Below are 16,418 nucleotides of genomic sequence, written 5' to 3'. Positions count from 1 at the left end.
CTCACCTGCCAGCTATCAGCACAGTTTGGATAACCTGCAGAGAAGACAACATTTTACCAGAAATGGTGCAAACTAACATCAAAATCCCAACTGAGCAGTAAAATGGGCTTTGTCAGTGGATGGGCAGAGGCCATGGTGCTTCATTCAGTCTGTCACAAGTCTCTGCATTTCTGCATGTCTCCCTCTAGAGGCCGGAGGTCAGACTGCGTCCTAACTCCTTAAATGTGTGACGTCTGCTCCCGTGGATGACTAGGTGTCAAACGTCTGCCCATTTTAAAAGCATTACAGAAAGAAAATAAACTTAATACACAAAAAATTAAAACGTTTCTTTAAATAGCAGCTCTTTAAAAAGGAATGATGACAAATATGGTACAATAGGAATAACAATGTCAACAACAACAAATTATCACTCTCCATCATTCTCAGCAACACCGTCCTTATCATCATTATCAAATATTAAATCCTGAAAAAAATTTGAAAAAAAAATTTGAAAAAAAAAAACAAAAACAAAAACAACAGTTTGACTCCATGGGCTCACATAATATGGAGGTGGTGGCGTGTTTTAAGCAGGGGTCGTAGGTCACTGATAGCTCCAAGATCAAGGGTCATCGTAAGTCTGCCGATGGCGGTCTATCCGTGTTTGTGCATCCGTTTTTCTGGCTGTGATTGGTGGCATCAGAGGAAGAGGGTCTTTGGCGGAGGCGAGGCATCGCTAGCCGCATCAGATGAGGTGGAGCCTAAGGAGGAAGAGAAGGAGGCAATGGTGTCTGTCTCATTGTTCCTCCTCCTCCTCATCCCTCCTCATTCGTCAACCTGTCCTGTCCTTCATCAATCTGCCCCGCCTCCTGTCGCCCTCAGAGCTCTAGCTCCTTGGACACTTTGGTGGCAATGTCTCTAAAGGCTAATGGTGCCCCCCACAGGCGCTTGAACCTCACACCGCTGCTCTGGCCCAGCCCGCTGGGCAGCTGGCAGACCTCGGCCTCGAAGGCCACCCGGGCGCCGGCTGCTCCGTGGGTGCAGGACAGGAGGAAAGGCCCGGCCAGGTGGACCTGGCAGCCGCAGCCCTGCGCCGCCTCGCGCAGTGCTAGCACCACCTCGGCCGGGTCGCGAGGGCTCCGCACCCTCACATCCCAGCCGCATCGGGGGGTCCGGGGCTCGGCCGCTTTCTGATGCCCAGATAGATGGCGACTGGAAGAGGGCAGAGGGGAGGGGAGTGGAAGGGTGATGCAAATGGGAGATGGAGTACGAAATGTATGAAGATTTAAAGTAGAGGGGACAAAGTGAGGTTGAAACGGGGGGTTTACATTGGGAGAGGGTTAAAGTGTGCGATAGCAAAAGAGGGTTGAGAGCAGGAGATCAGATATAAATGTAAGAGAATTGATAAACAGATTTAAGGATAAAGGAATTAATGTATGGGTATTTGAGTGAGATGGATGTGTAAAGAGACAAGTGTAGGTAAGTGAATGTATGCATGGTTGTAGGAGTGTGAATACATGAATGGTCAGGAAAGGAGAGAAGAAGAAAAAGAATTAATACCATACATCATTGGATTTTGACATTTTGCAACCTACACAGGTCATAGCTAGGTAAATGTGGATTTTCTAGTCTAACAACACAATGGATGTACAATACGATAAGTGGAAATGCAAATTATACCCACCTCAAATTTATTGTTCATGTGAGTGATTTAGGTCAAGCTGGGATTAATCATACAATTATTTTTGTTCTTTAATGGAAATTTATACTTAAATCTATATAATTAATAGAATATTATACAGATAAATTCATAAAATACTGATGAATACTGACTATTTTTAATGGATTGTTTTTGTAATAAAATTTGCTATAAAGCTGGTCATTTTTCAAGAATCACACAAAAACTACATGATGAAACTTATTAAAATTTCTTTTTTCTTTAAATCTGACATCAAAGGAACATCTACCACAAGGAGCCATGCTCAGCATCTACGACCACAACACAGTCTGTTAGCTAATGTTACCCTGGTGCTGCTGGTTTACCTGCTGTTTTTAATCTGTGACTGACACTGGGCTGGAGCAGCTGAGGCTGAGAGGAAGTATATAAGACCTTTAGTAACATACTGATAAGATGAGACTGATAACCATGAAATAATACATTATAAATAAGGTAAGAGTACAAGATATCAATACCAATTCTATAATCTCTGGTTCAATGGTTTCACAAAGCATGAAAATGCTTTAGCTGATTCTTCATAAAATATTTTTGCATTTAACTCAAAAATGAAACCAATAACTGACAGTGATTCAAAAAGATGTAGTGTATGTGCTTGTAATGGTTGCAGTATGTGCCTTTAAGCTTTGATCTAATCAAAGTGTTGCAACAATAATGATAGATACCTGACTTTCATTACATTGTTGTGTATGATTGTGCTACATGCAGTAAGTGAAAAGCCATTATTTTGTGCAAAATGACGACTGTTGTCTCAGATAGACATCATGAAAAGGCAACAGTATCAAATTATTTCATTCAATCATTCATTCATTCTTTTCAGCAACTACGGGCTTAGAGATACTGTATGTAGGGAATATAGTGTAGGTGGGTATTGATGTTTGTGTTTAACCATTTATAGCAATTGTAATTGTAATTGCTGTAGGTTCTTGATTTCACAAGATGGAGAACAGAGAAGTACACATTTATTCTGTTTTCATGAGAATGTATGTAGATTATTGACTACACAGTGTGCACTCTCTGTATAAACAATGTGAAATTGCTTTTGTTATATTTGTATTCCTATATGTCTTCACCACACAAAAGAGAAAAAAGAAAAAAAAAGAGGGAGAAAAAAATCTGATTTGAATGTTCACATGTGAGTAAGTATGCTTCAGGGCTCTGTGCTGGATTTATTATCCAGTTCCCATGTTGGATCACATGCAAAAGTGTGACTCCATACTCCATGAAGACTTCTGGTGTGAAACTGATCAGAAAAAAAGAACAAAAAAAAAAACAAAACCCAACCACAAAAAAAAAAAAACGGGTCTTGGTCATACATCAGAATTCGAACACTTACAGTTGCAGTGTGAACACGATGTTTCTCCGTTCGCCATTTATTTGACATCTTGTAATGCTTAAACCATGTATGACAGTATATAAGTCTATGCATACAGTACACAACAAATCTTTTTAATGTATCTTGGAGATTAAAGTAATACCGACTAATACGTACAAGTTAGCTGCTACAATTGAATTTTCTTCAGTCTCAGAGACTTCTCTGTCAGACAAAATGTCTCATTAAGGAGTGAACTAAAGCCATTTGCATCCTTTAAGTACATGGTAAATTGATGGATAAATTTTAGGATACTAGATTTTTTAGTCTGATACTGATAGAAAAAAAAGATAAAGACATTGGTAATTTCGATAGTAATTTCTTTAACATAAACAAATACTATAGACAAACAATATTGATGTAGATCCCTTAGATTTGATTTGTAAAGAATAGTGATCAAGATACATAATAAGCGAGGCATTTCACAGTGGAAAAATTATCCTCTTAGTGCTCTCTGCTGGACAAACTATGTACATTAATGGTGACACTGTTTCTTAGTTATCTCAAACCTAGTTTGGCATTTCTGTGCTGCAATCTCTTGTTAATTAACGGCTGACATATACACCAATACTGATTTATCTGCCTGGCCGATTTATTGGTCTAGCTCTACTTGTAATGATGCTAAGACAAATTTTAGGATTATTCTTTGGCTGAAGTTGAAAGAATGTATATTATTACTCACCTTGTGACCGGAGATCTGCTGATTCTCTCAGGTTCGTCTGTGACCCTCAAGAAGAAGACAAACGTATCTGTTAGGAATCAACTGGCCAATCATGTTGTCACACTAACCCCCCGTTCATTTCCCCTGCCCCCCACTTCCTGTTATATTGCAACAATCAGCAGCAAAGCTATATCAATCAATCCACGTCAATGACTGCACCAATTACGACACAGAACATGACAACTCATCGTCAAATCACAGATGGATCATCACCAACCTACATTCACCACACGGGAACATTGGATGGAGTAGAAACGACAAAATGTCAAAGTCACCACCAAAACACAAGGGGAATGAAACAAATGTAGAGGGAGTGAATCCAGAGCATATTAGCAGGTCTCAACAGACAGCAAATACAGTGTTTGTTGCAGTGGTGGCCAGGCATAACTCAAACAAATACAAATCTAATGCAGGCCAAAACACAACACCTGCCTCATTCAGAGAGAAAACATTATACTTTTCTGCCTGATATTGACATCTGTCACAGCTGAGATGTAGATAGGAGCATAAAGTTTGTAAAGCAGGTATGGCAACTAAAAATTATTTTCCTTATTGATTCTTCTGATGATTATTTAATCAATTAATCATTTAACCTATTAAAAAAAGAAAAATGCATATATTCATTTACTAATGCTCAAGGCGATGTTAGCAAATTGCTTGTTCTGCTCTGACCATCAGTCTCAAGCCCAGTGATATTCAGTTTATGATCACATAAGACAGGCTACCAGGCTGTATAACCCAATGTTAGTAGTCAATTGTTTATATTTCCTCTGGTGTCCATTGTCTTCTGGGCTTGTTAAGTTTGATTATGTCGGTTTTCTACTTTTACTGCAGCATATAAAACTCCCACAGCACAGCCATTCATGCACCACAGACACCACTAAGGTTGCTAACATCCCTCACTACAGTTTAAGTTTGGTAGAATGTGATTTCTTCTTGTTATTCATGTGGGATCTTCCTATTCTGGTCCTTTCTTAGGCAGATGTGAAAAATCTCATCTTCTAATCATATTGTATAATACAAGTTCTTTACAATTTAGAGAGTAGATTATTGCATTTAAAGTGTCACTACTGCACTTCCCTTTGATGGCCACAAGGGGCTACCGCTGCTATTTTCCGTGTGTACACTGAGGGTTTTTTCCAACCAACCTGGCAACCTGATTTCTATTCCAAGAACTGGGGGTGGCCTGGAGGAGCTAGCAGTGAGATTTCATTGACAGATTTTTTTTTTTTTTTTTTTTAATTTAACTGAAAATTTAACCTAGTCTCATTTGGCCCTGGCTCTGACTCAGGAGCTGCTGCTGGATAGTGGCTTTAATCAGATCTAAATATATGTCAAGACTTTGTGTCTCAGCTTTTTGACTGAGTCATCTCTCCGAACGTACATGGAGAGATCCCACCTAATCCACACAGATAATCACTGAGACATGCATCAGCATTTATGAATGAATGTTACCCAAATAATTATCCAGAAAATATCTGGAGGGGAATCCCTGTTGGATTGTAACACTAAATTTCATTCCAGCAATTTTGTTGGGAACATTTGACTCTTAACACCATTACAGTGTTAAAAATAGGTAGCCGTACAAATGTTTACCTATATATTTTTCTAAGACCATCTTTTGAAATCTTTTATCAATAATTGTCTTTACTCAGTTGTATGGCAGCAATTACAGTGCATTCAGAAAGTATTCGGACCCCTTCACTTTTTTCACATGTTGCAGCCTTATGCTAAAATCGTTTAAATTCATTTTTTCCCTCCTCAATGTACACTCAAAACCCCATAACGACGAAGTGAAAACAGAATTTTAGAAATTTTTGCCAATCTATTAAATAGGAAAAACCGAAATATCACATTGTCATAAGTTTTCAGACCCTTCTGCTGCATTGAAGGCTTCCAAGAGCAGAGTGGAAGAGTTTGCAACAACCAGGGCTCTTTCTAGAGCTGCCGCCTGGCCAATCTGAGAAATCAGAGGAGAAGGGCCTCGGTAAGAGAGGTGACCAAGAACCTGATGGTCTCTCTGGCTGAGCTCCAGAGATCCTGTTTGGAGATGGGAGAAACGTCCAGATGGACAACCATCAATGCAGCACTGCACCGATCTGGGTTTAATGGCAGAGTGGCCAGACGGAAGCCTCTCTTCAGTAAAAGACAAATGAAAGCTGCTTGGAGTTTGCAAAAAAGCACCTAAATGACTCTCAGAATGTGAGACACAAGATTTAGCCTAAATTCTAAGTGTCATGTTTGGAGGAAACCAGGTGCCACTTATCACCTGCCCAATACCATCCCTGTGGTGAAACATGGTGGTGGTGGCAGCATCATGCTGTGGGGGTGTTTTTCAGCTGCTGGAAAAGGGAGACTGGTCAGGGTTGAGGGAAAGCTGAACGGAGCAAAGTACAGAGATATCCTTAATGAAAACCTGGTCCAGAGCAATCAGAACCTCAGAACCTCAGACTGGGCCAGAGTTTCAGCTTCCAACAGGACAATGACCCTAATGCACACAGCCAAGACAATGCAGGAGTGGCTTAGGGACAACTCTGGGAATGTCCTTGAGTGGCCCAGCAAGAGCCCTAACTTGAACCCAATCGAACATTTCTGGAGACACGTGAAAATGGCAGTTCACTGACGGTCCCCATGCCCTAGAAGACTCGAGGCTGTAATCACTGCCAAAGGTGCTTCACCTAAGTAATGAGTAAAGGATCTGAATACTCATGTTAGTGTGATATTTCAGTTTTTCCTTTTAATAACTTTGCAAAAAAAAATCCTAAAATTGTGTTTTCACTTTGTCATTATGGTGTATTTACTGTAGATTGATGAGGGAAAAAATGAATTAAATGATTTGAGCATGAAAGTGCAACATAACAAAATGTGAAAAAAGTGAAGGGTTCTGAACACTTTCTGAATATACTGTACGATAATGTTTTGTGACTGTCCCATTTAGATTATGACCTTGCCTTCCTTGTCTGGGTAAACAAAGTGACTGAGAAACATTTAGCCTTTCCTTAAGAAGCTGATGCCAAGGTGCCCCTGAGTAAGACAAGTGCTATCAAATGGAAGATGGAAGAATAAAAGTAAGAGAAATCAATCCAAGTGTTTTCTAAATGAGGAGTAAGGAGTGACAGACCGGATACACCCATGTGATCTGAGGCAGTGACTGCGTATATACTGTATGGTATGTGTACCAGATTGTTAAATCTGTATGAAGGCTGACAAGTGCGAGAGACAGGGAGGGCTGAAAGTGAGGGATTCAGAGAAAGATAAGCCGAAAGTGACAGAGGGAGAGAATAGAAGACGACATTAAAAAGAGACACAGAAATAGGGTGAGAGACAGACAGAGAAGCTAGCAGCAGTATAACAGAACAATATGCTTATATCTTGAGGGAGAGCTGTGTAAGATCCCTCTTTAAGAGAAGGATAAATCCTGGTTACATAACTAATCCTGATTTAAAACGGCAGTGACGCTGGGTCGGTCAGTCAGTCAGGATGACTGGTGCAGGCTGAGATGTTTCTTACAAGTATCTGCTCTTGCAGAGGGCTCAGGCATATGCTGTGTACTTTGTCACAAGTTCAAGGCCGCAATGATGCAGACTGAATTCTGTTTACCACCTACACCTTTTTACCCAGACATGAATCTTTACAACCTATGACCAGTTTTCAAGGACAGGGTCATTAAAGAGTGTAAACCTTTTATTCCTATGTTTTCTGTATTTGCCTTTTTCACTATTATACACTGAAAGTCATAGTTTACCTGCTTAACTATTCACCACCATATCCCTGCTCTTTACACTGTGAATGTGATTTATGCGATCACAAAGGTTGACACAATCTAACCTGAAGTCAGTCAACACAATCTCAAGAGAGTAATATACTGTATATATACTAGAGCTGCAATGATTAATCAAAAGAAAATTAATTGGAAATAATTTTGTTATTGGATACATTTTTTTTAGTAATTTTGTAAGAAACAAAAAATCTCTTGTTCCAAATTCTCAAATGAGAATATTTGCTGGTTGCCTTCATTTCCTTTTCGTAACCTCAATGTTTTTGGGTTTTATACTGTTGGTCAGACAAAAAAAAACAAAAACAAAAAACAAACAAAACAAAAAAACGCAGGAGGACGTCACCTTCAAATTCTGATGGGCATTTTCCACTCTTTTCTGGTATCTGATAGAGTAAATGGTTAAAAAAAAAAAAACTGACAGATTAAGTGATAATGAAAATCATTATAACTGCAGCCCTAGCATATATAGTGCATTAAGAAAGGAATAATTTTATGATTAAATATTATAATTTACTACCATTTTTCTGTCTTCACATTCTCTCAACCTACTCCTACTTCAGTTATCAGTTCTTAACTTTCTCAAAATGACACTTGACAACAGATATCACCAGAAATTGTGCCATCAACTTCAGAGCAAAAGCTAAAATCAAAACACATCTTATGCTCACACTAGATTATGGTCTCTAATACCGGTATGAAACACTAGTATCTCGAACACAGGTTTCCCCTTTGTAAGACTGTCTAACGTTGGTGCAAAACTTTGGCTCTAGAAAGACACCTTTCCTCTTTGATTCTGAAGGACTGACACCAAAAACTCCATATACTTTCAGAAGTTTTAGATCACTGAGACATTTTATATGAAACTGGATAACTGGAAATGTGTAGCTTAAAAGTGGTGCCATTATGTCTCTGTTTGGCCAATTATACACGGAATTAGAAATATTTCCCCCTACAAGCTAAAAAAGACCCAAGAATGCAAACCACATTACAGGTACTTCATTTTAACAGTGATTAAGTCGTTTACTCTCTCTTCATCACTACCCTTCATCCTTTACCCCCTGCCTCTGTCTTGTATAAAACACCAATAAAGCACCACCCTGCCTTTCCTGTCTGTCTTGGATCCTCTGCTCCCAGAGATCCCACGGCCCTGCGGCAGGACAGCTGATTTGTTAACAGCATGGACGAACATATGGTGTTGATTACATGACTCAGACTAGTGCATATGAGCTGCAATAAATTCACATACTCAAGGGAACACACAGACACACATTCACAACTGCTGTCTAGAAAGTAGGGGCAACTCAAATCAAAAAATTAAACAATAAACCAAGTCCAGCCAATGTTGTTTCAGAAAACCAATTCTCTTATGTGTTTTGTAGGAGGCCGGTAATGGTGCTGAGCCACCTACAGCCTCTAATGAGTGCTACAGCATAAAGCCCAGCCAGCAGAAACACAACCAGTCCAGACAGACATAAAGACATTCAGGCAGACAGCTGCTGATCAGAGTTTTAGTCACACAAACATACCGTTTAGAGATAAAGCTGCTCTATAGGAAGAAACCAACAGTTTAAACTGAGTTATACCGGACATTTTCTGGATAAGAATTTTGGAGAATAAGCTGGGTTTAAACTGGGCCAGGGCTTTCCAATTCTCAGCTCTAGCTCTTAAGACTGCAAATGTCCGTTTTAGTGTATTGTAAGTTTCTGAAGAGATACTGTGAAGTCCAGATTTTCTGAACCCAACCCACCTCTGGCAGTTACCAGAGAAAGAATACGTAAATTTGTAAAAACAGCGTGGACCTGAGGTTTGGATGAGTGAGCAGCAACCACACCAGCTGAACTTGAAAGGATCAGGCATACTTTATATGACACTGAAAGTATGCCATGAGATGACTAATTTATTTATACTGAGGTACCTACCATTTTAATATAATATATAGTTATATTGTAATAGGACTGATTTAGGGCAATATTGGAATTTACAAGTTTTGCATCAATGTGAGGAAGAACAGTGATTTTTCAAATATCTGCTTCATTGGATTAACAAGAAAATTGCCAGAAAATTGAGTATATCACAATGTGTATCAATATCACAATATACTGTAAATCAGCCCTGTGATATAAAATTACATGTACTGTGATAGAAGACTTTATAATGTCCACTCCTATTAAGACACCTTTCAAACAGCAAACATGACTCTCTAAACCTGAGTCTCTTCTTGATGGAACATACATTTAAACAGAAAGTAACTACTGAGAGCCACAACTGAAGTGGAAAATGTTAATAAAAAAATAACATTGAGTTGACTTTGTAGGTCTAGAGAAACAGAGGTTTTCCAGTTCACAGTAGTTTCAATACAGTTGCAGTTTTCCTGGAGCCAGAAAACTACAGGTTGAATTTAAAACAACCACTGATTAAATTCCTGCCTGTAGAGCAGCTTCACCTCAGATAAATGTTTGTATAACTAATCTCCAACCTGCAACAGACAGCGAATGAGAAGTAAAGGGGAATGACAGTGTACTGGCAGGCAGGCAAGCAGACAGTCAGACAGAAGAAGCCAGAAAACATGGGAAAGGAAGACTTACTAACTGTTTTTGTCCCCTGTGGGAGGGTGCAGCCCGACATGGACTTGTTTGAGCTCTGACGTTTAGTAGGGTCAAGAGTGACCCTAGGGGCAGAGAGGAAGAAGAGAGGGAGATGAAGAGAGGATGAGAGGAATGGAAAAAAAGGAAAAAATAACAGCAGAGAGTCAGACATATTGAATGGATAAGAAAGCAAGTGAGGGGGAACAAAACAGAGGTGACAGACAGTAAGAAGCACCGGAAGAAGAGGCAGAGAAGTACAAATCAAACTGTGTGTACTGTATTTCAGGAAAAAGAAGGATAGAAGATTAGCAGGTGACTGGCAAGGAAAAGCAAAACATGTTAAAGAATCAGACAATCAAACAAACAAACAGACAGATAAAGCAACAATAAGCAGCCAAGAAGAACTGACTGTGAAAGACATACAGTATGTCCACCTGATCAGCAGACCTGGGTCAAATAGGTTTTCATGTGTTTTTACCAGATTAGAGTACTCAGTCTTGATGACAGAAACTTGGATTTGAACTATTTTCTCAGACTTTGCATACTACCCAACTGCATAAATCTGATTGGTTAAGATAGAGGGCTGCAACAGGACTAGGTGACTGTGTCCAGCCGAACTTGACAACTGTGGAGTGTCTCTGCTCCTAGTGGAAGCAAGCAGTCAGCATTACTACTCCAGGATACAGTATCATGTCCATTGCCATCCAGTACACCATATGCTTTCCAGTACCAAATTACCATTCGGTCTTGCTTCTTCTTGCTCTCTCTAGTAATGTAGTAAGATCTATACGTTTGTAACATTAGAAATTACCACCCCCTTTGTTAAATTTAAAATACTATTAAAAGTTCAAGTTAAAAAAAATTACTATAAAAATGTATGTTTCTTATTTTCAGTATATGTCTTATCATATTTGTTATTTACTTTTTCATAAGGGCCACATTGCCTTTATCCTTCCTGTGGGAAGGCGCAGCCAGATTTTCAGTCGCAAGTGTTGTAGGAAGCAGGTGGTAATGGGTGGAAAACCTACAGCTGCTGGCAAGTCTGAGATTGAAAAAAAACCCAAAAACAAAACAAAACAAACAAACAAACAAAAAACAACCCCCCAAAAAAAAAAAAAAAACAAAAAAAACACACACAAGACCTCTAATTTAAGCAAGTAAGACAAACTAAGAATAATGTTTAAACACTAATAGACCCAGGTCTGAGATTGAGAAGGACAAGATCTGAAGCCTTCTGAAAATCTTTATTAGAGAAGGAAGGCTGGTAGGTTAGTACTTGTTTAAGGAAGAGACAGTGAGCGGTAGCAAGGTTATCTGAATGATCTTCATATACAGGTTTATGGCAAAAGAGCTACACCGTCCAGTTACAAGCCTCTAAACTTACAGTCTGCTATGACTTCACCCCATTTGGGTGATTAGCAATAATAATCACAAAAAAATAACACATACAACCCCTGAAAATACTTCAAAATGTCTGAATGAGCCCTGAACCTTAAAGTTAAAGTTCATTTATTATCTGTTGTTTCTTGATTTCTGCCAGATATCATCTTTCCTCTTCCTCTTTCAACTTTAGAGCCTCCCTCTAAACAAAAGCAAAACTATTTTCTTTTTATGCTGAATTATCAATTGACTCCATATGGAAACCTTCCATTCTTTCCTTTCCTCTCTTAATCTCCCCTTACCTGCGAGTCAACTTGGAGGTGATTTTGCTCAGCAGGTTGGTTGTGGCCCGGGTCCTGGCATGGGGCAGTGGGCTGGCATCGTGGGATGGTGTGGGGGAAGCTGGGGGAGCATGGGAGGGAGGCCGACGGTCTCTAATCTGCCCTCCATGGAAAGTGCTCCTCACTGTGGATCCCCTGGACAGGCGGGAGGAGGGCGTGGAGGACGAAGAGGATGCCCCAGAGGCGCCGGCGATGCTGTGAGTGGAGGGGGAGGCAGGGGGAAGGCGGTGGGATAAGGTACTGGAGGGAGGGAGGAGAGGAAGAGGAGCAAGAAAAGCAAGAGTGAATAGTTGCAATCAAAATCATTTTGACTGGTAATTCATGAACTGTGCAGGAGTCACATACGTCTTAAATTATAGCACCTCCTGCCATTTTCCAAAGCATTCCATTGTTTTTTTATATTATATTAAAAATATGGACAGTGGTCTCTTCAGTTTAAACAGAATAAAAACACGCTAGTGGGTAACTTTACATTTTTTTCATCGCAGTAAAGACTATTCAAATACACGTTACTCCAAAAGCAGCATTTTCATTGGTGGATTAATATACATTTGGGTTGCTAATGAGTATTTATAGCAAGTGGACAATATAATGAGTCAATCTCAATACTAGTACTAGTACTAGTACTGATCCTACTAGTAGGATCAACTCAACAACTGAATTTAGGTTTAATATAATAAAAAAAGACAACTAGAATAAAGACACAAAAACCCAGTTACCTAGTGTATTTCTGATTAATTATGCCTCTTTAATTTACACCTTAAATATGGAAGGCAGGATCAGAGAGAAAAGGTATCACATCCATCCTACCACCTCCTTTAATCTCTGAAAACTGACCCAAAATGTTCTCTCTCCCCACACTGAGGCCCTCTCATCCAATTCCGTTCTCCTCATCCAACACTAACGTTTTGTCACACCTCTGCACACAGACACACCTCTCCACCCCTGACTCTGGCTGGCCGGTGGCCTGAGGCTGCTATTCATAACGCTCTAGATAACACCCACACACAGGGTTCTAGTGGGGCAGAACCATTTGATGGCTTAAGTTGAAGCGCAGCCGCTGCAGAGCAAAATCGTTTAATGTCAATGTGAACTGGCTACCTACTGCAGCTAACTACAGGGGGACACCCATAAAATGTTTGTTATTTCTAGCTAAATATGGAAATTTTTTTACATTGACTTACATTTATTATTAGAAATAAATTATTATAATCACGCGAATTTCAGAGTTCAACATAAAAACACATTTACAACTCTAAAAAAAATACAATACAATCTAAAATAAGTATATTTCAGTTAGTTTAGTAACTGCACCTCATAAGCGCACTCTGGGTACTGGACTTCAGGACTGTGTTTGTTTGTCTGCATTAGAACGTGCTTTATGATGTGTTTTCTTATTTATAGATGTAAATGTATAGTCTGTATGTATGTATATAGAGGTCACTTATCTTTCTGCGTCATCATCGATTAGTGTCTGTGTATATAATGTATGTACACACAGTAATGTTTGTTAAATGCAAGAACCTGTGTTTTAATATAAACAACATATGACTTACTATAGTTACACACATAATCAGTGTCTCCTATGTGCTTTCACCACTATAATATACACAACTGTCATGCACATTTTTATCAGATAAATATAACTGTGTGTGTGTTGGGTATGTGTGTGTCCATGCAAGTGTTTGTCCCATCAACCACTCTGGCATGGCATGGCATTGACAAGGCCTCTGAGGCAAGTGGAGGGTTACACCGGTACAATGCCAGTCCTCACTTCATCCTGCTGCTCTCTACTGCTCACCTCCCCTTTTCTCCCACTCTCTCATCGCTTCCTTGCTTTCTACTTTCTCTTTTCCACATCTCATCCTCCTTCCCTCCTTTTCCTTCCATTCATACATCCCTCAGCACCACCTGTTAAATCAGAAAATGGAGCTGCAGCAGAGAATAATACCTCATTGTAATGCCTGAATGTAATATGGTCAGGTGTGTCTTTGCTCAAAGGAGAGTCAAATCAAAATGGAGTGATATCCAAACTGTCTCATAATCACCAGTGAGCCAGTGCTCAATCCAGAGTGCTATTTGTTGTCTTTTTTCTCTTTTCCATTTGGTATCTTATAAAGCATCACGGTTGGTAAACCTTTAATGCAAATATTTTTAAAATTTGACTCCACCTAAATTTGTACAACTTCTCATTCATGTTTTTCCTTGTTGCATTCAATGAAGTCTTATATTTAAAAAGTCTCCTATCCATGCGATGCACCCTCTGCCTAACCTGCCCCCAGCCCCCTCCCATCTGTGCAGGAAAAATTTTACTGGAGGTCAGACAGCAGACAAGACCCCTCTGGCTTTCCCTTTGAGAGGCAAAATTACAGAGTGATAAAGAGGCAGAGGGACGGAAAACCAGCCAGCCAGAATGAAAGTTAGAGAGTGACCAAAGGAAGAGAGGGAGGGAGGAGATATTGCTTGCCATGCTCTGAGACTGACAAGCAGACAACCATCTGTCACAACAACAGAAAGACAGTTTGTACTGTGTACATAAACACACACACACACACACACACACACACACACACACACACACACACACACACACACACACACAAACTCATGCACAGTTTAAGCCCTTTATCCCCTCTTGATGAGACAAAATATATATGAGACAAACACCCCCTACAAAATACTCTCTAAGCAAGAGAAAACAAATACAAAAGAAGCCTATTTTGAACCAGTCTTTATAAACCAACCCATTATAATAAACTTTCAAACTGTACTATGAATATGAATATATTTCCTAAAATATAATTTATTTAATATTGTTTGCTTTGCTGTTGTTTCTTACACTGCACTGACATTTAACAGCCAACAATACCAGGCAGTTAATTAATACCCTGTGCACCACACTTGTTTTCATAGAAAAGAATCTATTTGATCATTTTTTACCAAGCCAGAACCCTTTCTCTCAACTCAGAATCCTTAACATCCTTCAGGGAGTTTAGATACAAAGTATAGTGAAATTTAAAGCTGCAAGAAGTCAAAAATGGTGGCAAACAGACTTAAATTTGCTCTAGGCAGTGTGAACTGATGCGAAAATGTGTCTACCTGATATAAAAATGTTTCAACTTCAGACAGAATTTTTTTTAAAATCACACAGTGAAGTGACTCCCGATCTTACTGCTTGGAGACCTTCAGCACAGGTACAGAACTGTGATGATGATGGTGCTCTCACTTGTAATAAATATATTTATACATGTATGCTCTATGACCATTGGCTGTGGTCCGATTTCCACAAACAAAGCAAGAAAAATCACTGCCTTATGTTGTCTTAAATACAATATAAAAGTTCTTTTGAGAAATTAAAAAAAAAAAAAATCACCAAAATGGCAGCACTTTGAAAGATGTCAATGACTGCTTCAGCTTTGTAAGGGGATTTTGTCATCATAAATACAGTAAAGGATTAACGGAGATACACACAGACACCTATGCTCCTCTCACCTGTTTTCCTTGCCATTTTGCAGCAGTGGGTGTCTATCAGTGCCGGATCGGTCTGTACACACATATGTGTTCCTTCGAGTCATGGCACTAGCAGGGATGTTATTCTGGAGAAAGAATAAGAAACCCCACATCACATGACTTTGCTGATGAATAAATAATGTCCTGAATATCTGTAAAAGGTCTGTTTTATCTTGATGTGGTGGATGAGAGTGGTTTACCACACGACGCAAAGACCGCTTCAAATTCAGGAAGGATATTCATTATGCCTTCCTCTACCTTACAATTTAGTTGACACGATTTGAAAACAGACTTCACCGCCTTGACTGTTTGACCTCAGACGTTCACGAGTTTGCCTGTATCTGCCGCGCAGAAAATTAAAGAGTTAATCTCAGGTTAATCTGTCTTCTGTCTTTAACTCTTTAAATTCCCTCAACTCTCTTTCTTTCTCTGTTTCATGCTAATTTTACTGAACAACTCTGATCTCCATATTACCCCTGCTGGATGAATCTACAATTTATTATTAATCTAAAGATATGTAAGTGTTTTACTATTCAGCTCTTCTCTAACCTGTGGAGGATGTTAAGGTTTGCAGCCTCCATAATATCTGTGTCAGTGTTGCCTCAAGGTGCGGTAATCTGAGGAAAGGGGATTAGGAGGACTGTGAGGGTTCTGCCATCTGTGCCTGTTGCATTGATAAGGGATTTAATGTCACAAATTGTTTACACTGGATGATTCAATACTTACTGTGGTTGAGTTAACTTCCTTGCGCCGGTCAGGTATCTCGGCCTTATTTGGGTTATGAGCGGAGCTAACCATGGGACTAGAGGGGGCTGGGATGCTACGGGACCCAACGGTATTGGTGCTCGGCTTGCGGATTGACATTCGCTCCTCTTTAAGCCCCGCCCCTTCGCCTACACCACTGGGACTCCGTTTGGGGTGCGTCGACCCCGGAACTGCTGGACCACCTGAGAGATAGGAGAGAAGTTCTCAGTGAGGTGGATTTCTTTCACCATTTCAAGATTTCAGAATTAATCTCAA

General features: G+C 39.7%; 1 protein-coding gene across 2 annotated transcripts in view; it reads right to left on the bottom strand.

The window, feature by feature from the left end:
• Positions 1–485: 485 nt before the first annotated feature.
• The window catches only part of mark4b (MAP/microtubule affinity-regulating kinase 4b), a 52,929-nt gene continuing 36,996 nt past the window's right edge, over positions 486–16,418 (bottom strand). The window contains exons 14-18 of one of the 2 annotated variants that reach the window (XM_040130566.1): positions 16,125–16,345; positions 15,381–15,484; positions 11,850–12,128; positions 3,766–3,810; positions 486–1,188 (exon numbers count right to left, since the gene is read on the bottom strand). In XM_040130566.1, coding sequence (XP_039986500.1) covers positions 855–1,188; positions 3,766–3,810; positions 11,850–12,128; positions 15,381–15,484; positions 16,125–16,345 — 983 coding nt within the window. In that variant the 3' untranslated portion in view covers positions 486–854. The remainder of the gene's footprint in view (positions 1,189–3,765; positions 3,811–11,849; positions 12,129–15,380; positions 15,485–16,124; positions 16,346–16,418) is intronic. The other variant, XM_040130567.1, reaches the window with a different exon arrangement.

The sequence above is a fragment of the Xiphias gladius genome, chromosome 7 (assembly GCF_016859285.1).
Source record: "Xiphias gladius isolate SHS-SW01 ecotype Sanya breed wild chromosome 7, ASM1685928v1, whole genome shotgun sequence".
In the NCBI taxonomy this organism is placed as follows: domain Eukaryota; kingdom Metazoa; phylum Chordata; class Actinopteri; order Istiophoriformes; family Xiphiidae; genus Xiphias; species Xiphias gladius.
Note: the sequence above shows the minus strand (reverse complement) of the source record. Positions and strands in the feature narration are given on the sequence as shown.